We start from the raw sequence: 25,828 nt of genomic DNA, 5'->3' as shown, positions 1-25,828 counted from the left end.
GGTCATTGCAATTTGCTACACTACAAAAAAAAATTAGACAATTTGGTCTCAAAATTAGACAAATTTGGTCTCAAATTTAAGAAATGAGGTTGATTTGGTCTCATTTTACCACCCACTCACCATAAATGCTATTTTCGACTCAGACAACCATATATATATTGATCTGAATGGTATACGTGAGTAGTAAGTGGCATGTACCTTGATAACTATATCTAGTGAATACCTTGTAAACTTAGTACAGGATCATCTCAACACTGCAATTTCTGGTCTCTCTCATCCTTCCCCTCCTCCGCTCAGACCCCTAACATTGAAAAGGATGCCCCCAAGGCACTGCTACCATTTTCGATCAATTTCTGGCTTACTTTTGAGACATAAAGTACTTGGTAAGACTAATTTGTCTTTAAGACTTTTTCTGCTAAAAAATCGATTTGAGACATTGAGACCAAACTTGTCTAATTTTTTTTTGTAGTGTATAGCTCGAAGCTAAAACCCGTCCACGAACTCCGGACCGTCAAAAATCCAGTTTCTATATGCGCAAATGAATTTATTGAATTCACGGGACTGTGATGGAAATATACATATTGAAACTGATATTATACGAGAAAAACAAATTGTTTTTAACATAAATACCCGCTTGAACCTTTCTCTATAGGAAATGATCATGAATTCTAGGAAAAAGGTTATGCAGAGGCGTCCAGGTCCGCTAATCTAATTGACGAACCTACGGGGCTCGTTCACTTTCGGACCAAAAGTCAATTTTCTCCATAAGGATGTAGTAGAATTGGTCCTCAAGTGAACGAGCCCCGTCCCGGTCCGTATTGGGGCGCGTGTAGTCGCGTTTGTCGCGGGCGGACAGGGGTATCGGCGGTTGTTTTTGTTGTATTTCTGCGTATTCGGGTCGGATTCCGTCGCATATTTTGTTTGTGATTTTTTGCCGAGAACATATTAAAAAATTAATAAAAATGTTCGTGGTATCAGAGGATTTACTCAGATATCTACACCATCGAATGTTTACATTCGATATAGAAGCACTGTTGGAGCTCAAAAACTACCCATGCTTTCCAAATGAAAACCTGATTTTCAGTGCTGACATAAATGTATCACCGGCCCATCTGCATCCAGAGGCCTGCCCTTCTCTTTTCAAAGCCTGAATCTGATCCTTGTTGAAAAAACCTTCCTATCCTCCTCCATCTGTTCCTTGTTATCCGAGCTTACATCCAAGTTCCAAAACGATCATAAATTGTGCAATTCCGCTATTAATCACATTCGGGTATCTTGTATGGTTTTCATTGTGTATTTGTATCGTCAAAATGCTACAATTAATTTCACAATGATTTCGCATTACCAGCGATTTCAACCGCGCGCGCAATTTCTTCGTCTTTCTCCCTGAATTTCTTTGCACTGTATTCCGTGGCACACAAGACCTAAACAGGTGATAAGGGCCACTCTATAAACTTTTAATCATAATAATAACGCGCAATTTCTTCATCTTTCTCCTGACACCGGCCTTGTAGCTGCAAATTGTAAGATGGGTGACTTTATATCGTATTGGGTGGTCTATGCTGTTACAGTATGTATGCGGCAAGTTTCTATTGGCCATATTGAATCTTACTAGCTCCATCTCCTGCTTCAACAGGATACAATTCTCACAAGAAGCCTTTAGGTTGAGATTCTAAATATATCGCCATATGTAGGCCTACAATTCGTTGATGCAGCCCAGAAATGCATTTTGCTGTGGTAGTCCGGGGTGATCTGAAATAAAAACGACCAGCAGACAACGAAAATACATAAATTCACCTTGGTTTCTATGTCCAATATACCAGTTGCGGGCGTAATCCCATAAATATCACTGCCAATATGAACGAAAACTACAGCCTCACACATAGGTTCAGGCTGTTTTTGTGGTCTTTTGAGACCAAAATGGATGCCGCAACGTAACAGTGGCATGACGCAACAATGACCTCGCACTTCTTGCCCTTCTACATTCTTTGGGCGCAACCATTCCGTATACTTTTTCGCTCTTCATTTTCGCCTTTGGTGGGAGGGATTCGAGCCCCGGCGCGGCGTGGCGGCGAGGCAAGCACAGTGCTTATACCCATTAGGCCACGACGCCCTCGAGAGCGGGAGACGATACGCGGCAATTCGAGTTCGCACGCTCGCGTCATCCGCTGGAGGTCTCTCGCATAATCCCGCGGTTCCCGCCGTCCGCGAGCGGGCTCGTAGTTTGGGGCCGGGCGAACACAATGGCACGGGCACTCAAAAATGAACAGAGTAACAATTTTAAAGATTCTAATCGTGTAGTGATACATGATTTCTTAGCGTACTGAAATTAGACGATCCTGTCGAAGTTACATTATGGCATCCTCTGTTGGGGGGCTGCCAGTAAAACTGCACTCAAGCCACTGCAGAAACTACAGCATAAAGTGCTCCGAATCATAGCTAGGGCCCCAAAGGGGCCTGGCTGCCCATCCAATAAGTCGCTGCTGAAGAGATTCGGCGTCCTAAACATAGAAGATATGCGGAAACTAGAAATCGCCAAGTTTATGTCTCAGTTTCACTGCGGTCGTTGCCCCGAATATCTCAGTGACTTCTTTACCTCTGAATCAAAAGCGCACAAGTACAACACACGCGCGTCCACGTCGTCCAAATATCATATGATCGACCGAAAAGATCATCGCTCCATCAAATATGCCGGACCTGATGTGTGGAACAGTATCCCGCCGGCCATCCGACAGTCGACGAGCATGTCCACATTCAAGTCGAAATACAAGCAATTACTACTAAATAAATACAGTCCATCCTCAAGATTACCGGACCACGACTGACCTATCGATCTCGCTTCCCATGACATGCCGCCCTATTTCTTGTCGCTTTCTTTTTCTATACTGTATTCTTTACTTTCATTCAGTGTGCATGCCTCCTCTTTACTACGCCTAGGCCAAGGTGGGTGTCCGATTCCATTGACAAATCCAAGTCGCTTCGACATCTTCCTGTCTATTCATTGTATCGCATTTTTTGTGGTGTATTGAACTGATAAAATTGCTAATAAACCAATGATGATGTCGCTAAGAGTTAATTTATAGTTTCGAAGTAATTTCCCAACGCGTTGCGGCATACGAAGCGGGGTGCGTCATTGTATATGAGATATCTGTGAAGTCGTGGTCGAGCCGCGGCAACAGTGACAATGGATGCGCAATAGGACTGTTGAAAAATAACCTTTATTTCTGAATCTTGCTGGTTACGTGATTAAATCGATAAAACGACGTACACCAGATTCGAATTCATTCTAACCAATATTCGCGGATTTAGTACAGCATGAAAATTTTGAATTCCAAGCATTTTGAATTCCAAGCCGTAGAAGTGGAGTGATTTCAATTTTTCTTTGATAAATCTTTGATAATTCCGGGATTATCCTTGATCGGTGGATCACCCCAGAATTATCATCAAAAATGCGCAATTAAACGGGTACGCTCGAAAAATATACCTGTCCTGTCGCAATTACATTTAATCCGATGCGAAACTGACATTTTATTCGCTGTGGCCACTCTACATGTGTAATTTGTATACATTTCAACTTTCCACGCCGTTCTCATTGATAATCGAACACTCGACACGACTCGAAGCCCAATACACATTGTCGTCTACTTATGACCCGTCGTTTCTAAAAGCTTATCGCTCTTTCAATTTAGAGTCCCAATTTCCAGCGCGGCGCTCGACGCTCAGGCTATCGCTCTCCCCCGTGGCGAGCGAGGGCCGATCAAAATGGGCTTTTGCCGCGTTGTAGTACTGGTTGGCGACGTGGCAGAACCGGGCTGCGGTCATCGCCTGAACAGGTCTGAACTGGCCCTCAGACGATCGCGGGTCAGATGGGGCTGCGGGTCTTGCTAGCTCCGCGAAACGCGGCTTTAGGAAGTAGAAGTGTTAATTTTGCACAGCTCGATCGAGCCGCCCCGCCGTCGAAAACCGGTCGTTTACGCAGCCGTCTCGCGCGGATCCGGAACTTGCGCGCCGGTCAACGCGCGAACACGTTCCGCCCCGCGAACCGATTCGGATCGGTCGGCCACTTCCGGGGTCGGCGCCACGGCCCGGGTCACGACGAACACTAGCACAGAAAGCCGTGCCCCGACCGGCGTCGGCCGTCGCCGAGAGCTTCATCGTTTCGTTCGCGTCTGCTCGTTCGGCAGTCGTTGGTTATATACGTACACTACAAAAAAAAATTAGACAATTTGGTCTCAAAATTAGACAAATTTGGTCTCAAATTTAAGAAATGAGGTTGATTTGGTCTCATTTTACCACCCACTCACCATAAATGCTATTTTCGACTCAGACAACCATATATATATTGATCTGAATGGTATACGTGAGTAGTAAGTGGCATGTACCTTGATAACTATATCTAGTGAATACCTTGTAAACTTAGTACAGGATCATCTCAACACTGCAATTTCTGGTCTCTCTCATCCTTCCCCTCCTCCGCTCAGACCCCTAACATTGAAAAGGATGCCCCCAAGGCACTGCTACCATTTTCGATCAATTTCTGGCTTACTTTTGAGACATAAAGTACTTGGTAAGACTAATTTGTCTTTAAGACTTTTTCTGCTAAAAAATCGATTTGAGACATTGAGACCAAACTTGTCTAATTTTTTTTTGTAGTGTAGCTGTCTGAAATACAGATTGAGTGTGGTCATTGATTCTGAATCGATGAATAAAAGTAGAGTTAAATATACACTAAAAGGCTCTTCAAAAATGACTTTTTTTCTCAAATCGTACTGGCTACTTGATAAATTTGTTAGGTTACCTAATTTAAGCCTACACACAAAATTTGGTTCAATTCCAGCCAGTAACCGCTTTGCTAAGGAGAAGAAAGTTTCTATTTATTATATAAAAATAAATGATAAAAAATTTGAAAATTTTCTGTTCACCCCATAAAAGTATTAGGCCGTCTATAGAAATGATGCTCACCAAATTTGGTTCAATTCCAACCAGTGGAAACGGAGTTATTGCCGTCGAAAAATTTGGATTTGAATAAAATAGTATTTACGGTTAGCACAACTTTAATAAATAAACAGAGAATCGGTCACCGTAAATACTATTTTATTCAAATCCAAATTTTTCGACAGCAATAACTCCGCTTCCACTGGTTGGAATTGAACCAAATTTGGTGAGCATCGTTTCTATAGACAGCCTAACACTTTCATGGGGTGAACAGAAAATTTTCAAATTTTTTTATTATTTATTTTTATATAATAAATAGAAACTTTCTTCACCTGTAGCAAAGCGGTTACTGGCTGGAATTGAACCAAATTTTGTGTGTAGGCTTAAATTAGGTAACCTAACAATTTTGTCAAGTAGCCAGTACGATTTGAGAAAAAAGTCATTTTTGAAGAGCGCTAATATACACGCTGTATCGCTCACATATATGTAGATCTGTTAAACTACGTAAGTAATTGCATAGCCTCAGTTTATAGTTCCCAGCAGAATAGAGAAACGAATTGATAAGATGCAATACCTTACTCACTTACAAATTAATTGATATGATGCAATTTCAGCCCGTGCCAATGGTTGAGAACTATAGGCTATAAACTATATTCGAATTCAATATAAAAAAACAAAAGGTTTGATTAAGGCAAGAACAGAAATAGACATTTTGCTGTTAAATTACTTTACTAAATTAGTTTACGACAACGTAAGCTGTAAGCTTCGATCACCTCGTTTGCGGTTAATTTATTTGTGAGAGAACAATGGAGGCTCATTAAATCATTGAATCATTCAATGATTGCTCACTCTCACGGGTTACGCTGGCGTTTCGCGAACAATCCGACCTTATGCAAGATACAGTGATTTTTATCGACACCGATTACTTGATGACTTGAAATTGACTCGTGAATTTTGCTCCGAGTCACGAGTCAATCCACATTTCTGATACCTCGAGTCAAGTCATTTTAGCAAAGTAACTCGAGTCAAGTCAAGTCATACGAAAAAGGTGACTCGAGTCAAGTCATGACTCGAGTCATCCCAACACTGGCTTACAGTGGCTTTCTTACAGTAAATGACGTAGGCTACTGTCATGTCTTGAATCGGATCTGTCACGCTATAAGGAATATTACCATCACTCGTAAAAAGGGTAACTTCAATCCACCCTGGTCAGTGATAAACTCACGATGTCCTATTTTGACAATATTCAGGCTATTAAACATGGAGTAGTCTCATTATTTATTCCTTGCGTGATTGTCATGAGAATTGCCCTTTAACGTGCAAATGATTTCAGATAGCCTATATAATATACCGTAATCTGTGTCATACCAGTTGTTAAATCACTGACGAGGACATCACATCAATGCCATTTGATTCATTGAGCAAATACTTATTTTTCAGCTTGCTAACACCGGAGTGAAACTGGAGAATTACTACGTCCAACCAGTTTGTACCCCTAGCCGAAGCCAGCTTATGACTGGAAGATATCAGGTTTGATTCTACTTCAAAATGGGTGTCTTTAATTTGTGCATGTCGCCAATGCCGACGAGTATCTATTTTGTCAATGCCAACATTGCCGACGATGCCGCTCGGGGGCCGAAACTAGGGTACTGTAATGACAGGATTTTTGGTGACTCGACTTGAATCAATCTTGGTATTGACTTGACCTGTACTCGAATGACGTGGACCAAGTCATGACTCGAGACTGCATGGGATATAACTTTTTGACCAGACGACTCCGATTCTGAAGCCAAGAAATTCATCACTCGGCTACTCAAGTACTTCGACTATCTCGCTACATACTACGCGATTCTTGACGGGAAGACCTGAAGATTGCATGGCCACAAACGCAAATTATTTACAACTAATCATATTATTTACATTTTTACGCCTACGTTGAATTGAATAAACGTCGAAATCTTTATACATTCCAGTGTAAGATTCGCGATGAAAACATACGACCGGGCGTAGGTACGCTGGCAAAAAGTACACTATCTCGCAACGTTTGTATCAATTGAGAATGTTCGGGGAATCTTGAAGAAACTTGATATCAGGAGGATAAGAATCGTACCGGCGGAAACCTTCGAGACACGATAACTAGGCTACCGTTAAAGCGTATGGTGTTACGTGCTCGATAGACGCACAGGGTGGAGCAGCATCCTGGTAAAACGGTCGGGATATGGATGTCGTTATGATGTCAATGAAATGAAAAACAAACTACTTCCGGTCGTGTATTTTCATAGCAAATCTGACAGACAGAGCCTTGACACACATCTTTTGAACGTTATGTTTTAGTATTAGCGGATATCAATTAGGTAGGCTAGGCCTACGCCCATTACGGTTCATGGTGAGTCGCGCAGATTCGATTTTATTCAGTTTCAAGATGTCACTCAACTCATTCAACGGTAGAGTTGATGGAGAGTGCAAGTGAATGACGTATCCATCATCATCATTGGTTTATTAGCAATTTTATCAGTTTAATACACCGCAAAAATGCAATACAATGAAAAGACAGGAAGATGTCGAAGCGACTAGGAGTAGTCTATGGAATCTGCCACCCCTTGGCTTAGGCGATTTAAAGAGGAGGCAGGCACACTGAATGAAAGTTAAGATATAGTATGGAAAAAGAAAGCGACAAGAAATAGGGCGGCATGTCATGGGAAGCGAGATCGATATGTCAGTCGTGTTCCGGTAATCTTCCACGGCCGCACAAATTTCCTTCTATGGCCGCTTGTTGGCCATCCTTGGTTTTCACGAATGACATGGCGAGGAGGAGCCTAGATAAACCTCCAACAAATTAGTAAGGAATAGCGAGGAGTCTAGATAAACCTGCAAATGTAAATAATATGATTAGTTATAAATAATTTGCGTTTGTGGCCATGCAATCTCCAGGTCTTCCCGTCAAGAATCGCGTAGTATGTAGCGAGATAGTTGAAGTACTTGAGTAGCCGAGTAATGAATTTTATGGCTTCAGAATTGGAGTCGTCTGGTCGAAAAGTTATATCCCATGCAGTCTGGAGTCATGACTTGGTCCACGTCTATCGCGTACAGGTCAAGTCAATACCAAGATTGATTCAAGTCGAGTCACTAAAAATCCTGTCATTACAGTACCTTAGTTTCGGCCCCCGAGCGGCATCGAATGCAATGGCGGCATTGTCGGCAATACCGGCACTGGCGACATTGGTGACATAGCCGACATTGGTTACATTGGCGACATTGACTAAATAGATACACGTCGACATTGGCGACATGTACAAATTAAAGACACCCCTTCAAAATTCAATTCAAGATAACTGTAGTCGTGCAGTGGCTATTTTCTTAACATGGTATAAGGGAGTGCGGTACTGGTTCCATGGCATGCATGGCTTAACAGATGAAATACGAGTTTGTAGCAAGATGGTTTGGCCATCAAAATCGCAAATATTTCAGCCTACACTTGATAATCCACATTGGTATGTGTGAAAATGATTGGGATCGCAGTTAATTCATAAATACAAGCCTCATTAGATTTTTAGGGATTTCATATTATCACCAATTGAGTCATTAATATGATAAACCTGTACACAAGGAAATGTTTGAACCTGAACTGTGTCTAATGACCAGACGAGATGTTTGACTCATAGGGAATCCTACACCAATTGTACATATATATATTTTGTTCCTGATTTCGAATAGAAGCTCCAACCATAATGCCTCTGAGATAAGTTTTAGTAAGGCGTATGATGATGTTTACCTTTATTTTTCTCGAGCAGATTCACACCGGATTACAACACAGCGTCATCTTCAATGCACAAAGGCACTGTTTGCCCCTTGATGAAGTTACACTACCTGAAAAACTGAAGCAGGTCGGATACAGCACACATATTGTAGGAAAATGGCATCTCGGCTTTTACAGGAAGGAGTGCTTACCAACATACAGGGGCTTCGATACTCATTATGGTAAGGTCATCCAATATTTTGGAAGTAGGCCTATCTTTCAAAATTGGGTCACAACAAGAACTTTATTACCAGTAGGCTATCTTGTATTTCGAAAAGACGCAAATTTGGTATTTTGAAAGGCTGAATTATCAATAAAAACTTCAGTGGAGTAAGCTCCCATTGCCCAACCTCCCAAACTGGATCTCGCGTAACGAAATAAGGGGGTCACAAAGGCTACACCGATTTTATACAAATTGCTGGATGCTATATTAATGAAGCGCTCATTTTGGAGAGTTTATGCATGTACTGAATGCACCCTTTTATCATTTGCCACTGGTTACATACTTTAATCTTATGATGTTAGCCTATCATATGCCGCTACCGTCAAACCTATATTTTCGAATACGACTGTGGTTCTGAAAACCATTGCAATATTCCAGTAAAGTGTTAGGCTTCAATTTCCAGTAGCTTCGGTAGGCTTACCGCATCAGTTTTCCTTCTTGTTTCATAAAATTTAACAAGTCCAATATCCTTAATTCTGCTGAAAACACATTATGTGAAGCGGAATAAATAAGTTTCCACATCAACCGGGCTAGTAAGAGCCCTAATTACCAATTTCCAAATTGCAACTTCAAAATCGTACTCCATTAACTAATTCATTGCATATTTCCATTTCCTTATACAGGGTATTACTGTGGCAACGAGGATTACTATACCAAAAAAGTATGCAGCGTATATCCTGGATGGAAATATAGCGGAAAGTTTTGTGCCCTTGATTTCCATGACAATGAGGACCCGGTTTGGAGCGCGAATGGAACTTATTCCACTTACTTGTACAGTGCCAGGGCGAGTGATGTCATTTTGGAACATGACATCTCAAAGGTATTACGACGTCTGCTATACGACGACATTGGTCGCTGCTATTGATTTGTGGCTTGCAGCAGTAGAATTTTTCGAAAAATGACCGCAAAATATCAAAATACAAATACATGTGGCTAATAGTGAAAATGCCTAAATTTTAATACCTAAATGTTTAAGATCAGCGATATCAAACTGAATTTGGGCTGCGTCCAGTTGCAAGCAAGATTCGTACACCTCTAATTATTTTGCAATAATTCGTGTTTATTCACAGCCTCTATTTCTGTACCTTCCGTTTCAATCGGTACATTTTCCACTACAAGCCCCGCAGCATTATATTGACATGTACTCACATGTCAAGGACAAGAACAGGAGGATTTACTCAGCTATGGTAACCGCGATGGATGATGCGGTCGGCATGGTGGTCCAGGCTTTGGAAAATAAGGGGATGATGGACGATACGATCATCGTGTTCACTACAGGTAGGGCATGGCTTCAGTGGAATTGATTAAATGTTTGCTGTTTCATGTTCCCTTATAAAATGAAATTCTCTGCCCAAGAGAATCAAATTTTACCACTTATGTTTCTTTCCATTGCCTACTACAAATATTAAGATATTGCGCAAAAGCGCAATCATATATTAGTATTTTGTTTTGCTAAGCTAGGCGATGATACCAGAACCTTTCATATTTTGCGATGTCTTAGCACTGAATAACTAACTGAGTTATCCTCCACAGTAGGTGACTAGCCACCATCCCCAGCTTGATATATTCCAAAAATTTTCAGATAACGGTGGCCAGACATTTGAGGGTGGTAGCAACTGGCCGCTTCGGGGTCGCAAGGCATCTCTTTGGGAAGGAGGAATCCGTGCAGTGGGGTTTGTTCACGGTTACGGGGTGAATGACCCAGGCAGAACCAGCAGGGGTAGGTATCGTATTATGTAGGACTTTATTCTCGTGACACCTCAGAAATAGCTCACCCGCTATGCGGTGAAATGAAAGTTATTTCCACTTTTAGAATCTAAGCATCATCACACTTCAATTCTTTGTTTCCTCAACCCAAGCTTCAAATTATTCTGTGTGCTTGCTAAAGTATAATAAAGTGGCTGGAGGTTGCAATAGTGAGTTTTTTGGCAACAACATCTCAATGCTCTGCATTCAATCTGATAGATCAGGGGTCTCCAACTCAATGTGCTCTCTGGCCAATTTCCTAGTAGACTCGAGTCATTATTATTTAATCACCAATTCAGTCCGAGTCTGAGTAATTCTACAAAAGGTCGCGCCCAAGTCCAAATCACAATTTTCAGTCACAAATCATCAACGGGTCATGTTTTACCATCATAAACAGGTAGTGTGATGTATCTCTCTTGCCATTACAAATAGCATGACCATATCGTTATGTAGTGGAAAAGTCCTATTTTTACTGTAGACATTTATCTAAAATACAAGTCGGGCATTCTTCTTCATATGAATATCGCAAATCGTGTCAATATTAGCGATATCACAAATCGTGTCAATATCATCCACTGAGCATGTGATATCAGTAAACAGCTTATTTATTTAAGGATTGAAGTGATCATTTTTTGTGGTATGATTGTAAAATTTCATTGGTACACACAGTAACTATTATCGTAGTATATTTACCGTGCATCTCGGTACCAAATTCCAAAATGATGCTCCAATTATCCCTCACTATGCAAACTTATGTTTGGAATATTTGTACGATGCCGTACTGTTGACAATGCATTTATCGGCCCATCAAGAATACCATGTGACCGATAGATTGCATGGTTGCAATACTAGTCGACAATGGTGACGCTACACTGTTATCACTTTTTGGCGGAAACGCTTTAAAGTTGCATTTACCCAACTACAACTCCAGCTATACTTCAGGTTTTGATTTATTTTGACTTGGCCGGAGTTTGGAGGTAAATCAATGAAGTCTCTATGACGGGTCTTTTTTCGAATTACTGCCATCAAGTTGAAGTTTTGATTGGAATATATCACACTCTAATACCGTCAGAAAATGTTTGCTTCATTTGTCCTGACCCTGTTTTAACTGTGATATCAGTGATACTGAGTTCAAATTCTAATATTTGGCGGGGAATGCTCAAATCATCCTACATTCCGGACTCAAACCAACAACCTGTGAGAGAGGTGTAAGCGCCTCACTTGCATATTCTGCAACAAATCATTCGTTATTAACGTCAACTTCAGAGCTGTTCCATATTTCCGACTGGTTCCCGTCTCTGCTCCATATCGCCGGCGGCAACACGAATGGCACCAAGCCCCTCGACGGACAAAACGTGTGGGACGCCATCGCCAACCCCGACACAAAGTCGCCGAGGACTGAAATCCTGCACAACATCGAGCCCATGTTCACGCGTCCCTACGGGGGCGATCCTAAACTGAAGCCGTTTCCCAACAAGTACGGCATCAACACCACCAAAGGGCACGCTGCTTTGAGGATGGGAAAATGGAAGCTGCATACGGGGGATCCAGGTGGGAGGGACGCGGGTGTTTTCGATGATTTGTGATCTTGTACCCTTGTCAAATATTTACATGTATTTGCTTTATGCTGAGGTTGTCAGTAACAAAGTACTCTAACTTTTTCAGAGTACTCAAAGAGGTTTTGACTACTTACTGATATGGTTTCATGTTTTCAGACTACTTCTACTTGACAGTCTTTTTGAGCAAGACTAGTTACCGTGTACAATTGGGCTCTTCAAAAATGAATTTTTTTCTCAAATCGTACTGGCTACGACAACCTAACACTTTCATGGGGTGAACAGAAAATTTTCAAATTTGTTTAGTCATTTATTTTTATATAATAAATAGAAACTTTCTTCTCCTGTAGCAATGCGGCTACTGGTTGGAATTGAACCAAATTTGGTATGTAGGCTTAAATTAGGTAACATAACAATTTTATCAAGATGATCTGCTAGATAGAAATGACCAGGCTTGACGTTATATGTTAATCATAAAAAATGGTTTGTCAATTTTGGTGCCATATTAGTTGCGATCATACTCAAATGTGTCGTCGGAAGCGTTACGCGTTATTTTTACATTCGCCACCACCTATATTTGTGAAAATGAATTTTCGACACTCGTTCATATCAAATCGAAGGCGCGGATTTTCACGACACGACCACATATTCCAGGAAACGCAGTTGCAAAATTCACTTTGAAATAATAGAAGTCAACCCAATTTCTATATGAAATAATACGATCTTATTTTCAAGAGAGGTCATTTTGCTGCTGTTTATCACTAAGCCTACAGTTGTCAGTTGCACAAAACGGATGACGATTGCACGATAATTTAGCTAAATTTGAATTAAAACTTTGTGGGGGTCCGTGACGGTCCGAAAGGGGTCTGCGAAGACAAAAAGGTTGAGAACCACTGACCTATATACTGTGGGCATATACAACAATGATGGACACCAGAAAAATGCATTTCAATATATGTAAATTTTTTTCTGCATTCGCCTTCAGAGAATCGAAGTTGACCTAAAAAATATGTTTATCAAAGCAACACTCACCTTCGGCACTTTTTATTTATTTATGAGCATGATGAAGTCACTTTTTGGTGGAAAGGCTGAGAATTCAAGTTTTCTGAACTACATTATACGCTGGACGTCTGTTAGACCGGAGCGTAGGCTACTAGTTTGCTACTCGGCTTAAGCTTAGATGGAATGGATGAAGTTAGTATGGGGTAAATATTTCAAATTATTGTCACCAATTAGTAGTTCGAGCGTTGAAACTTGCACATTTTCATATCAGCTTTCTTGGCACTATTATATTCCATCTGTCAGGCTCTGCCCTTGTACCTGCACGTCTTCACCGAATGCTAGCCTATAGCGAAATAAATTTCAGGACACGACACGTGGGACCCCACTCCCAAGATCTATCTGACTCGCAACGTCAACTTCACATGTCTACAATATCAAGATAAGTGCAATCTCTATGAGATGGATGACTCGAGCGTTCGACTGTACGACTTAGAGGCCGATCCCGAGGAGAGGTGTGTTTCTTGATTAGTTGCTTCAAAATCTGATGTGACTGGGCTCGATTCAAATTCCTTGCAGGTCGAATGTGGCTTTGCATTTCCCGCACGTGGTCGATAGGATGTTGTTGAGGTTGGCGGAGTATAATGCGACGGCGGTACCTGTCGACTGGCCGGGACCCGACGAAAATTGCAATCCGGCCTTGCACGGAGGCTACTGGCAGCCCTGGGTGGCTTGATTCTGCTTAGCTGCTGCGATATCTTTTGATCAGTCATCGCGTCATTTCACATCGTACCCGGACAATTTCTTCATGCGCGACATGCAGATTTTGAATTTGTTGTGGTGTAGGGCTCTTATTGGCCCGCCTGGCCCGAGTTTTCAGCCACAAAGCGGACTATTCTGTGTTTGACATGATTTTTACTTGGCGATTCAACTCGCATCATTATCTGCATAGTTATAGACGTTGTTTGTACTGAGCTTCTTTTTATGCAGTATTTTTAATCCAGCTTTGTAACCAATTCCATCATAAATTCTATGCATATGATAATTCATATTACATGCGCTGCTTTCTGAATTGCCTGTACATTTACAATGAAGACATAGAAACTAATGTGATTTAGCGATTTTACTCTCGCTGTTACCTGTTCCTAGAAAACGACAATTTTTTATGTTTAATTATTGTGTGAAATAAGTTTTGTTCATCCCGAAATTTCTACCGTTTTTTAACGTGCTCAGAATCCAAGTGACTCTGTCTATTAGACGACAGGCCTTCATTTTTTGATTTTGTCCAACGACATTTTCATTATTACATGCTATATCACATTTCATTGCAGTTTTCAACTTTAAGTTAATTATGGATTCTGTAAGGAAGTCGCGTAGTCATGAAACTAACGGGACCGGCACAGGTGAACCAATCGTCAAGAAGAACTATGCGGAAAAACTGACGTCGGCTTTGGATTGGCTCAGGACCTGGGAAGAGATTTGCGACTTGACAATCAAGGTTGGTAACGAAAGTTTTCCTGTCCACCGGTCGGTGATGGCCGCTGCCTCCAATTACTTTTACGATCTCATAAAGAACGACAGTGATGGCATGAGAGATGGTGTTTTACAATTGAAAGATGTAAAAGCTTGTGCAGTCCGGCAATGCATTGAATTTATGTACAACGGCAAGGCATCTGTGACGGCAGATACTGTCTTCGATATTTTATCGGCGTCTGAGAAATTCGAACTGGATGATCTCGTCGAATTATGTCTGGAATATCTGTCCGAGAATATCTCGCTTGAAAATTGTTTCAGGAGCAAGAATGATTTGAAATTCTACATAACGACTTCCGAGAGTGACGTTGGCTTGCTTTGGCAAGCCATCAGAAATTGGGTGACTTTTGATCTCGCCAAACGTAAGCAACACTACCACGGATTAGTATCATGTATTAAAAATTCACTTGACGTGAGGTTCGTGCTGGACACAATCTGGCCTGATCCACTAACTTCACTGTCAAAACAGGCTAAGGATGTGATAGGCGTTACCGTTTTGGAAGATGTAACCACTCTCAAGGAATGTCTCACTTCTGACAATTGCTTCCACGCTAACGAAATTTGTGAGATTACAAAGCACGCCAATAGCAGCAAAGCGCAGAGTTTGGTCAGGCTTTTTATCGCGGAGAACTTTGAAAACTTGTGTCTGATGGATGACTTCCTCGCTCTCGGCAAAGACGCTTTGCTCGAAATATTGCAATCGTCGCAAGCTGAACGCGTGTCCGAGAAGTTGAAATGGGACGTAGTTTGGAAATGGATTCATCACGACATCAGCCGGAGAAAGCAGTTTTTTCCCGCTCTTCTCTCGTCGATTAAGCTAGAGAATATGGAGCTTGATTTTTTGCAAAGCGTCGTCCGGGCTGATGAAACTGTTCGGGAATTCGACGAATGTAAAGACATGATAATGGACGCGGTCTACGCAATCGCTAACCCAGGCGGTGCAAAACCATCGACTCCAAAAGCCGGCAAAACTCCCAATACACCGAGGACGGCGTCTCGTAGGAGTATAGCCGTGGTTAGTCAGCCATCCCCATCGAGGGCATCAAGAAAGAGACCATTCAACACAGAAGACACGTCTACGACATTAAAAAGACCAAGACAAATACCAGATTCACCTGAGACCCAGACTGAAGCCGGCAAGCCCCATCTCGCAGTTTATGACCCTGGCACTGGAAAATTGAAAGGCCTCGATATCGAAAAGGTGAATTGGAACGACCTCGCGAGCACGAAAGTCGTGAAAGGCGCTTTTCAAGACGTTGTTGTTAATCGGAATATCCTGTATCTGCTGAAAGGGGTGGATTTATTTAGCCTCGATGTAGCGAAGAAGAGTTGGACGAAGCTGGCGTCGAAGCAAAGGCAGCCTGCGATGTGCTCAAAATTGCTCGCTTGGGAAAACGGAATATATGTATTGCAAAATGGAAGTTTGGACGAGTACAGTATCGAAAACGACTCGTGGGTCGAAAAAAAGCCGTTTGCTTCGCACAGAGCGGGGATTCACTTCTTGTCTGCTGCTGAGAGATATTTACGTTATGGGCGGACTCTCAGTGCCCACAGCCGCTAACAGATACGATCTGAGCGGCGAATCTGTAATGGAAATTGCTTCAATGACGACCGCTCGCGCGCACGCAGCAGCTACTACTTTGAAGGGTAAAGTCTACGTTGTCGGCGGATCAAATGATGGTCGTCTGTCTTCTACCGAGTGCTACGATCCCACTACCTACGTCTGGACAACGGCCGGTACCATTAGCTTATCAGAGCAAGCGAGTTTGCATCGGCTTGCGTGCTGAACGTTCCTTGCGAGTAGGGCTCCAAGTGTTGCTCAAATCTCAGCTGTCGCTGCGTCAGATTTGAATGGTGTGAAGATTTTCGAGGGCAGACCGTGGATGTTTTGAAGCCACGGCCGTACAGTTGAATTATTCTTGAAGGGGTGGGATGTACGTGTCGCATCCCTACGTGCCATCACACCTCTTCGGGTATTCATTAAAATATAAATGAGCTCAAGCCTCCGGGGATTTTAGAAATGAATGAATACTAGGAATGACATGGTCTGGTTTTCATTTGTGGAAGCGACCGTAATTTCGTTTGTGTTAAATGTACGAAGCTTTTTCAAGAACACGTACGTGGTCACCAATTATGTAATGCTGTGGCAATGCTGTTGGATTATTCTTTATAGGGTAGGGAATGTCCCACCCTCGCATATAGTGAGGGTGCTTCTAATGGCCATTGCATTAAAGGCCGCCTGGGGGATTGCAGAAATAATGCACATTTCAGGCTGTCATGCTCATTGGTCACGCTACTCATTTTCATCCACTTTTGCTACTCCTAGGTGAGAACATGTTTCTTCTATCATTGAAGTACAGGGCATTCGTAATTCTGTAGTGTTCGTTTTGGACTGGCTATCTTTTCAGCCGTTGAAGTGACCATGTCAATTGTACTTCCCTTTTACCTTGTTTGAGAGAATAATATTTCCCTCAAGTAAATATTAGTTGAAATGAAACTGGTCTATTCATTATTGACAAGCATGATTTATTTCTCATTCGTTTGTGAACTTGTGCATAGCAACTGGGCATTTTTTAATTTTGGTCATAGTACCATTGAGCTATGGTTTCGTTTTAACAGATTTCTTCAATAGAAGAATGGTATGGTCGTCCACATCAGTCTTTTTCAACCCGGTGTATCGTTCATGTTAATTCCAGTGTGTACCACTATGATTTGTTGTACGAAATACAGCATCAGGCCGATGACTAGCTATTAAGGCGTGCTCTTTGAAGGCGCACTCAGAAAGGTTCACGGTCTACGTATTACAGCAAGTTAAAAAACCTTACATCACATGAAATTACTGAAATTCACGGCAAAGGCGGCGATGAGTACAGTTCGGTTCGTAAATTCGACCAGCATAAAATGGCTCGCCAATTATACGTCGTGAACATGATTGGTGTGGGCAATCCGATTCATGTGACCATTACGCTACAGTGGCACGACTCTAGTCATTACAACCCTGGTATGGCGCATCTTTTTCGAATTACTGTTATCAAGTAAAAGTAAAATTGGAGTATATCAAACATTTATACCACCGGAAAATGTTTGCTTCATTAGCAAAACCCTGTCTTAGCTGTGATATCAGTAATACTGGCTCCAAATTCTAATATTTGGCGGGTGATGCTCAAAACATCCTGAATTCCAGACTCAAACCAACAACCTGTACCGCTGTGAGAGTGGTGTAAGCGCCGCACTTGCATATCCTGCAACAAATTATTCGGTATTAACGTCAATTTCAGAGCTGTTCCATATTTCCGACTGGTTCCCGTCTCTGCTCCATATTGCCGGCGGCAACACGAATGGCACTTAGCCCCTTGACGGGCAAAACGTGTGGGACGCTGTCGCCAACCCTGACACATAGTCTCCGAGGACTGAACTCCTGCACAACATCGAGCCCACGTTCACGCGTCCGTACGGGGGCCATCCTCAACTGAAGCCGTTTCCCAACAAGTACGGGATCAACACCACTAAAGAGCATGCTGCTTTGAGGATGGGAAAATGGAAGCTTCATACGGGTGATCCAGGTGGGAGAGACACGGGATTTTTCGAAGATTAGTAATCTTATGCCTTTGTCAAATATTTACGTGCATTTGCTATATGCTGGGGTCGTCAGTAAGTAGGGCTGGGCAAAATCGAGTACCTGAGTGATTCGATTCTGAATCAATTATTTTGCTTCGAGTCGAGTATTCGAGTATCACTCGTTGTGACGTCATAAAATAATTTAATATGTAAATGTTCAAATATGCACCTTTTATGCCACCACAAAGAACACAATGCCTGTTATCCATCACATTAAAGATACTTTGGTATTTTTCGACCATACCGATATCAATGCACTTGGTGACAATGTTGTGAGATGATCATGACTTCGGAAATGTGTTATTTCCAGTAACGTTCCCAGCCTTGCACTATATGTTTGGTATGCTGCGATACGGCCAATCAAGGTTTCAAGGCTTTCACAGTGGAAAATATTATCGAAACTACAATTCTCGTTGATAAATTAACGTTCAATGGCGAGGTGCGCATAATTTCAGTACTCGAAAAAATCTCCTTTTACTACTCGACTCGAATCATTAAAATGAATACTCGATTCAGATTCGAGTACTCGAATCATTGTGCCCAGCCCTATCAGTAACCAAATACTTTTACTTTTTTGGAGTACTCAAAGAGGTTTTACCTGCTCAGCCTACACTACTTACTGAAATGGTTATGTTTTCTGGCTACTTCTACTTGACATTTTTTTGGGAAAGACTAGTTACAGTGTACAAGTACACTCTAGCTTTTGTAAAATAGTAGTTTTCTAAGAAGTAGTTTTGCGATTGGTTTGGAGGCTATCACTTTTTTGAGTGAAATTATCACATAAACTTGTGGGAATGATGGTAGCATTTTTGAAAATTGCGACGTTGTCAAGATATGTCTGGTAATTTTGAAAGTATTCCACCTCAGATTTACTGCTAAAAGTGTGCAGCACGTCTGTCTGCATCTTACCTTTTAAAACATGGGTGAGCAACCTGCGGCCGTAGCAGGGAATTTGGCTGTCGACACGTAATTCAATTAGTATGTGTTGGCGGCCGTCGACATTCAAATTGAAATTCCGAATTCACTCCCGAGTTTTTAAAAGATTTTAATCAATCTTGAAAATTTCTTCGCGCTCGGCGCGATTCAATGCGAATTATTTATCCGATTTTAATATAGGAGTGCCCTAAGTAATCTGAGCCGGAATCAGAATCGTGTGCTCCCCACGAAAGAAATTTCATGATACATTTGGGCGATTCCAATATATTTCCACTATACCGACAATCCTGATGAGGGGTCAGGAAATAACACCATGCAACAAAGTGACTAATAACAATTGACCAATCCGAAATTACATTATCATTTGTAACTTGCTCTAAATTTTCGAAAGCCTTCCCTCTATCAACTCTACCTGTGAATCTGGTAACATGAGCTGAGAAAGGATAAATATTTGATAGTAATATGTGATACTGCTACTATTAATTACGGAATCCATTCGTGATCCAAAGAATTTGAAGCGCGACCATTATCTGTCTCAGCGACTATTCTTACCATTACCACTCGCGATTTCGGTGCGTATAATAGGCCTATATGACAAGTAGATTAGTCCGAAGTTCACCTGAAGTGGACATGGACAGTTTAACATAAGTATTTTGCGTCCAGTTAGCTCATTACGGCTATGCCCTGAAATGCAGCCTTAGGCTACGTAGGTAATCGAAATGCGGCTGTGATTAGCAAAAAGGTTGCCACCTCTGTTTTAGAACTACTTACTTGAGTAACCATTCATTTTTTACTTGTAGTCGAAGTGGTGTTGGCATTTCTTGGAAATAGCTATATCTGCTTGTACTTTAGTAGAAATTCATGGCAATATTTCTACTTGAGTAGCGATGCTGAATACTTTGACCACCTCTGGCTATAATATGTGGGCCCTGAAAATGATATACAGCCCAGATTGTGTCAAATAATATTTTTGAGCTGCTAAACACTTTTCAGAAAACTTATGTCGGTGAATATTATGGGATTCAAATATAAAATGTATCGTCTGGGTGGCGAACAGCTCTATCATTACTGAATGTGTCCACTGACAGTGTCGTCACCTGTCACCATTTTCAATTGTGTTGCAATGCTCCAATATCTAGCAATTGCCTACCTTACGCTGGGATTTTATATTCTGTTGTGACAATATTTGGACCTGACTAAGATCTGAAATCTAACACCATTTGGTCTGGTAATATTTTGATGTTGCTGAAATATAAACATTTTGTTAACATCGGAAAGTATATAGATTTAATCTAAGACACAACATTCGAGCATTACCTATATGCTGCGGGCTGACATAATGATGACGGACAGAAAAAGGCATTGAAATTTACATAAATTTTTCTTCAGTCGCTTTCAGAGAATAAAGGTTAGCCTGAAAGAGTATGTTTATCAAAGCAACACTCACTTTCGGCACATTTTATTTATTTATAAGGAGCACGAAGAAGTCACTTTTTGGTGGAACCGCTGAGAAGTTCGTTTTCTGAACTACAATGTACGGTGTACTGCTGTCAAACCAGAGCGTATGCCACTAGTTTGTTACTCCGCTTAAGTTTAGATGAAATGGATGAAGTTAATATTTCAATTATTTCAAATATTTCAAATTATTGTCACCAATTACTAGTTCTTGCTGAAATCAGTCACATTTGCATAGCGGCTTTCTTGGCACTATTATATTACATCAGACCCGCACGACTTCACTGAATACTAACCTGTAGCGAAATGAATTTCAGGACACGACATGTGGGACCCCACTCCCAAGATCTATCTGACTCGCAACGTCAACTTCACATGTCTACAATATCAGCACAAGTGCAATCTCCATAAGATGGATGACTCGAGTGTTCGACTCTACGACTTGAAGACTGATCCCGAAGAGAGGTGGGCTTCTTAATTTGCCACATCAAAATCTGATGTAACTGTACTGGACTCGAATTCATTGCAGGTCAAATGTGGCTTTGCATTTCCCGCATGTGGTCGATAGGATGTTGTCGAGGTTGGCAGAGTATAACGCTACGGCGGTACCTGTCGACTGGCCGGGACCCGACGAAAATTGCAATCCGGCATTGCACGGAGGCTACTGGCAACTTTGGGTGGCTGGATTCTGCTTAGCTGCTGCGATATATTTTAATCAGTCATCGTGTCATTTCACATCATACCCGGACAATTTTTTCATGCGCGACATGCAGATTTTGAGTTTGACGTTGTCTAGGGCTCTTATTGGTCCTTATGATGGCTATTTTCAGTGCAGTCAGCGCTGGTAACAATGATTCATGTCGAGTATTGATTTTCATGATTCGAGTTGTGTAGTGAATTTTATGATTTGAGTCGAACAGTGTGAATCAATTTTGTACAGAAATTCAACGCCTTTTGCTACTAAGAATTTGATCTGCCTGGTCTGAGTTTTCAGCCACAAAGCGGACTATTCTGTGTTTGACATGATTTTTACTTGACGATTTGCATCACTACCTGCGTAATTATCGACATTGTCTGTACTAAGCTTTTTTTTTATGCAGTATTTTTAATCTAGCCTTATAACCAATTCCATCATTAATTCTATACATATGATAATTCATATTACATGCGCTAATTTCTAATTTGTCTGTACAATTGTACATTTACAATGAAGAGGTGAAAACTATTGTGATTGAGCGATTTTACGCTCGCTGTTAACCTGTTCCTAGAAAACGACAATTTTTCATGCTCAATTATTGTGTTAAATCAGGTGTGTTCATCTCGAAATTTTTAACGATTTTTTAGTGTGCTCGGAAACCAAGTGCCTTTGTCTATTAGATAACAGGCCATCATCATTTTTATTTTGTCCCGCGGCATTTTCATAATTCCATGCTATGTCATCTTTCATTGCAGTTTTCAACTTAATTTAAGTTAATTATGGATTCTGTGAGGAAGATGCGTAGTCCTAAAACTAAAGAGATAGGCAAAGGAGAACCAATCGTCAAGAAGAACTATGCGGAAAAACTGACGTCGGCTTTGGATTGGCTCAGGGCCTGGAAAGAGATTTGTGACTTGACAATCAAGGTCGGTAACGAAAGTTTTCCTGTCCACAGGCCAGTGGTGGCCGCCGCCTCCAATTACTTTTATGAACTCATAAAGAACGACAGTAACTTTATGAGAGACGATGTTTTACAATTGAAAGATGTAAAAGCCCGTGCAGTCCGGCAGTGCATTGAATTTATGTATAACGGCAAGGCGTCTGTCACGGCGGAGACTGTCTTCGATATTTTATCGGCGTCTGAGAAGTTCAAGCTGGATGACCTCGTCGAATTGTGTCTGGAATTTCTGTCCAAGAATATCTCGCTTGAAAATTGTTTCAGGAGCAAGAAGGCGTTTCAAAGTAGCGGCCTATCTAAAAAGGTGCAGGAAGTGGATGTCTTCATTGCGAGGAAGTTTGAACTCTTGATCGAGGCGGATGAGTTTTTGAATCTCAACGAAAAAGATTTGAGATTCTACATAACGACTTCTGAGAGTGACGCTGGCTTGCTTTGGGAAGCCATCAGAAATTGGGTGACTTTTGATCTCGCTAAACGTAAGCAACACTACCACGGATTAGTATCATGTATTAAAAATTCACTTGACGCGAGGTTCGTGCTAGACACTGTCTGGCCTGATCCACTAACTGCACAGTCAAAACAAGCTAAAGATCTGATAGGCGTTACCGTTTTGAAAGATGTAACCACTCTCAAGGAATGTCTAACCTCTGACAATTGCTTCCACGCTAACGAAATTTGCGAGATTACGAAGCACGCAAATAGCAGTAAAGCGCAAAGTTTGGTCAGGCTTTTTATCGCGGAAAACTTTGACAACTTGTGTCTGATGGAAGGCTTCCTTGCTCTCAACAAAGATGCTTTGCTTGAAATATTACGATCTTTGCAAGCTGAACGCGTGTCCGAGAAGTTAAAATGGAACGCAGTTCGGAAATGGATTCACCACGACGTCAGCCGGAGAAAGCAGTTTTTTCCCGCTCTTCTCTCGTCGATTAAGTTAGAGAATATGGAGCTTGATTTTTTGCAAAGCGTCGTCCGGGCTGATGAGACTGTTCAGGAATTCAACGAATGTAAAGACATGATAATGGATGCGTTCTACGCTATCGCTAACCCAGGTGGTGCAAAACCATCGACTCCGAAACTGGGTAAGACTCCCAAAGCACCAAGGACGGCGTCTCGTAGGAGTATAGCCGTGGTTAGTCAACCATCCCCATCGAGGGCATCAAGAAAGAGACCATTGAACTCCGAAGACACGCCTACGAAATTAAAAAGACCAAGACAAATACCAGATTCACCTGTAGTCGATATAGAGTCTACTGAGACCCAGACTGAAGCCGGCAAGCCTCATCTCGCCGTTTATGACCCTGGCACTGGAAAATTAAAAGGCCTCGATATCGAAAAGGTAAATTGGAACGACCTCGCCAGCACGAAAGTCATGAAAGGCGCTTTTCAAGGCGTTGTCGTTAATCAGAATATTCTGTATCTGCTGAAAGGAGTCGATTTATTCAGTCTCGATGTAGCGAAAAAGAGTTGGACTAAGCTGACGTCAAAGCAAAAGCAGCCTGCGACGTGGTCAAAGTTACTCGCTTGGCAAAACGGAATATATGTATTGCAAAACGGAAGTTTGGACGAGTACAGCATCGAAAACGACGCTTGGGTCGAAAAAAAGCCGTTTGCTTCGCACGGAGAGGGATTCTCTTCGTGTCTGCTGCAGAGAAATGTCTATGTGATGGGCGGAGTCTCGGTGCCCACAGCCGCTAACTTGTACAATCTTAGCGCCGAATCTGTGATAGAAATCGCTTCAATGGCGACTGGTCGCACGCACGCAGCCGCTACTGCTTTGAACGGCAAAGTCTACGTTCTCGGTGGATCAATTGATGTTGCTCTGTCTTCTACTGAGTGCTACGATCCCACTACCGACGTCTGGTCGATGGCGCCTCCCATGCAGAAAGAAAGGTTCAAATTCTGTGCCTGCGTCTACGACGGGAAGATATACGCCGTCGGCGGTAAGTCACCTCACACAGGCACGCTGGACACGGTCGAGGTTTACGAACGCGCTAAAGACCGGCACAAGTGGAGAATTTTCCATCAGCTTATTAGAGCGAGCGAGTTTGCGTCGGCTTGCGTGCTGAATGTTCCTTGCGAGTAGGGCGAGCGAGTGTTGTTCAAATCTCGGGTCATGTTTAAATGGTGCAGATCGTAGATGTTTAAAAGCCACGGCCATACAGTTGAATTATTCCTGAAGGGGTAGGATCTACTTGTCGCATCCCTACTCGTGCCATTACACCTCTTCAGGCAACCATTGGAATATAAATGGGCTCAAGCCTCAACGGATTTTAGAAGCGATTGAATACTAGAAATGACATGGTCAGGTTTTCATTTGTGGAAGCGACCGTAATTCCGTTTGGTTTTATTAAAGGTACGAAGCTTTTTCGAGAACGTGTGGTCGCCAATGATTTAATGCAGCGGCAATGCTGTTAAATTATTCTTTATATGATAGGGAGTGCGTGTCCCACCCTTGCGTATAGTGATTCTGCTTCTAATGCTCATTGGTCAATCACTTTTGCTACTCCTATGTGGGAACATGTTTCTTGTATCATCGAAGTACAGGGCATTCCTAATTTTGTAGTGTTCGTTTTGGACTGGCTATTTTTTTAGCAGTTCAAGTGACCATGTCGGTTGTACTTCCCTTTTACCTTGTTTGAGATCATTTTTCCCTCAAGTAAACTGAGTTGGAACGAAACTAGTATATTCACTCTTGACAACAAGCATGCTTCGCTTCCCATTCGTTTTGTGAACTTGTGCATAGCAGCAGGGCATTTTTCAATTTTGGTCATATTGCTATTGTGCTATGGTTTTATTTTAACAGATTTCTTCAATAAAAGAACGGTATGGTTGTCTACATCAGTCCTTTCCAACCCGGTGTAGCGTTCATGTTCATCCCAGGGTGTACGGCTTTGATTTGGTGTACCAGATACCGCATCAGGCTGATTGACTAGCTATTGTAGGGTTACCATACGTCCTTTTGAGAGGATTTGTCCTCTTTTTTTTACTTTATGAATTGTCCTTGAAGGACGCCCTTTTGTCCTCTTTTTTGAGAATTTTGGTCAAATTTACGGCCAAATTCGACTGAGATGCCGTAAATTATTTTTCAGTCAACCATCTGATAATGTCGAAGAAAAACTGTGTTTTCAGGCACTGAGCGGGAAAGTTGACCTTTTTTCAGATTTCCAAAATATGGTAACCCTCAACTCTTGAGGCGTGCTCTTTGAAGTCGCGTTCAGAAAGGTCCAAACTTTAGGAGTTTAAGTTAAAGAATAGCGATCAAAAATAGTATTTAATAAATTGTTCAATAGCTCTTGAAGTTATGAGACATCTGTGGTCTATAAAAGTTGTCAAGAAGATCTTTGAACTTTGGCTGAATGTTGGTCGTATAGAATCC

The 25,828-nt window shown here is 41.8% G+C and overlaps 3 protein-coding genes across 5 annotated transcripts in view; all 3 read left to right on the top strand.

Annotated features, from left to right (window-relative positions):
• LOC145447201 (arylsulfatase I-like) overlaps positions 1-25,828 on the top strand; it is a 265,569-nt gene that overhangs the window by 137,018 nt on the left and 102,723 nt on the right. Inside the window, exons 3-10 of one of the 2 annotated variants that reach the window (XM_080325611.1) lie at positions 6,376-6,465; positions 8,727-8,913; positions 9,578-9,774; positions 10,025-10,232; positions 10,537-10,674; positions 11,967-12,251; positions 13,623-13,770; positions 13,835-14,586. The exons of the other annotated variant lie outside the window; for it this stretch is intronic. Of the exons in view, the coding sequence (XP_080181737.1) occupies positions 6,376-6,465; positions 8,727-8,913; positions 9,578-9,774; positions 10,025-10,232; positions 10,537-10,674; positions 11,967-12,251; positions 13,623-13,770; positions 13,835-13,991 (1,410 nt within the window). The 3' untranslated portion in view covers positions 13,992-14,586. Of the gene's footprint in view, positions 1-6,375; positions 6,466-8,726; positions 8,914-9,577; positions 9,775-10,024; positions 10,233-10,536; positions 10,675-11,966; positions 12,252-13,622; positions 13,771-13,834; positions 14,587-25,828 lie in introns of those variants that run through there. 2 annotated transcript variants of the gene reach the window in all.
• On the top strand, positions 14,607-25,304 carry LOC145446695 (uncharacterized). Its single transcript, XM_080325046.1, has 3 exons — positions 14,607-16,347; positions 16,418-16,548; positions 22,268-25,304. Exons 1-3 carry the CDS (start codon positions 14,607-14,609, stop codon positions 24,533-24,535), a joined length of 4,140 nt encoding a protein of 1,379 aa, XP_080181172.1. The 3' UTR covers positions 24,536-25,304.
• Positions 14,613-22,249, top strand: LOC145447230 (arylsulfatase I-like). Of its 2 annotated transcripts, none has more exons than XM_080325649.1 (4): positions 14,613-14,753; positions 18,067-18,351; positions 21,115-21,262; positions 21,327-22,249. In XM_080325649.1, exons 2-4 carry the CDS (start codon positions 18,318-18,320, stop codon positions 21,643-21,645), a joined length of 501 nt encoding a protein of 166 aa, XP_080181775.1. In that variant the 5' UTR covers positions 14,613-14,753; positions 18,067-18,317; the 3' UTR covers positions 21,646-22,249. The 2 variants fall into 2 exon arrangements, with proteins under 2 accessions (XP_080181775.1, XP_080181776.1); XM_080325650.1 differs by lacking the exon at positions 14,613-14,753 and adding an exon at positions 16,572-17,114.

Source organism: Botryllus schlosseri, chromosome 9 (genome assembly GCF_051294905.1).
Source record: "Botryllus schlosseri isolate E-star chromosome 9, Bs_hap1, whole genome shotgun sequence".
Lineage (NCBI taxonomy): Eukaryota > Metazoa > Chordata > Ascidiacea > Stolidobranchia > Styelidae > Botryllus > Botryllus schlosseri.
This window is presented reverse-complemented; position numbering and strand designations above follow the sequence as displayed.

Coding starts and splice junctions, on each gene's coding strand:
- LOC145446695 (XM_080325046.1), top strand. CDS start 14,607: ATGGATTCTGTAAGGAAGTCGCGTAGTCATGAAACTAACGGGACCGGC. Junction 16,348..16,417: donor TCTCAGTGCCCACAGCCGCT/AACAGATACGAT, acceptor GCGCGCACGCAG/CAGCTACTACTTTGAAGGGT. Junction 16,549..22,267: donor CCATTAGCTTATCAGAGCAA/GCGAGTTTGCAT, acceptor ACTTAATTTAAG/TTAATTATGGATTCTGTGAG.
- LOC145447230 (XM_080325649.1), top strand. CDS start 18,318: ATGGGAAAATGGAAGCTTCATACGGGTGATCCAG. Junction 18,352..21,114: donor GCTTCATACGGGTGATCCAG/GTGGGAGAGACA, acceptor AATGAATTTCAG/GACACGACATGTGGGACCCC. Junction 21,263..21,326: donor AAGACTGATCCCGAAGAGAG/GTGGGCTTCTTA, acceptor AATTCATTGCAG/GTCAAATGTGGCTTTGCATT.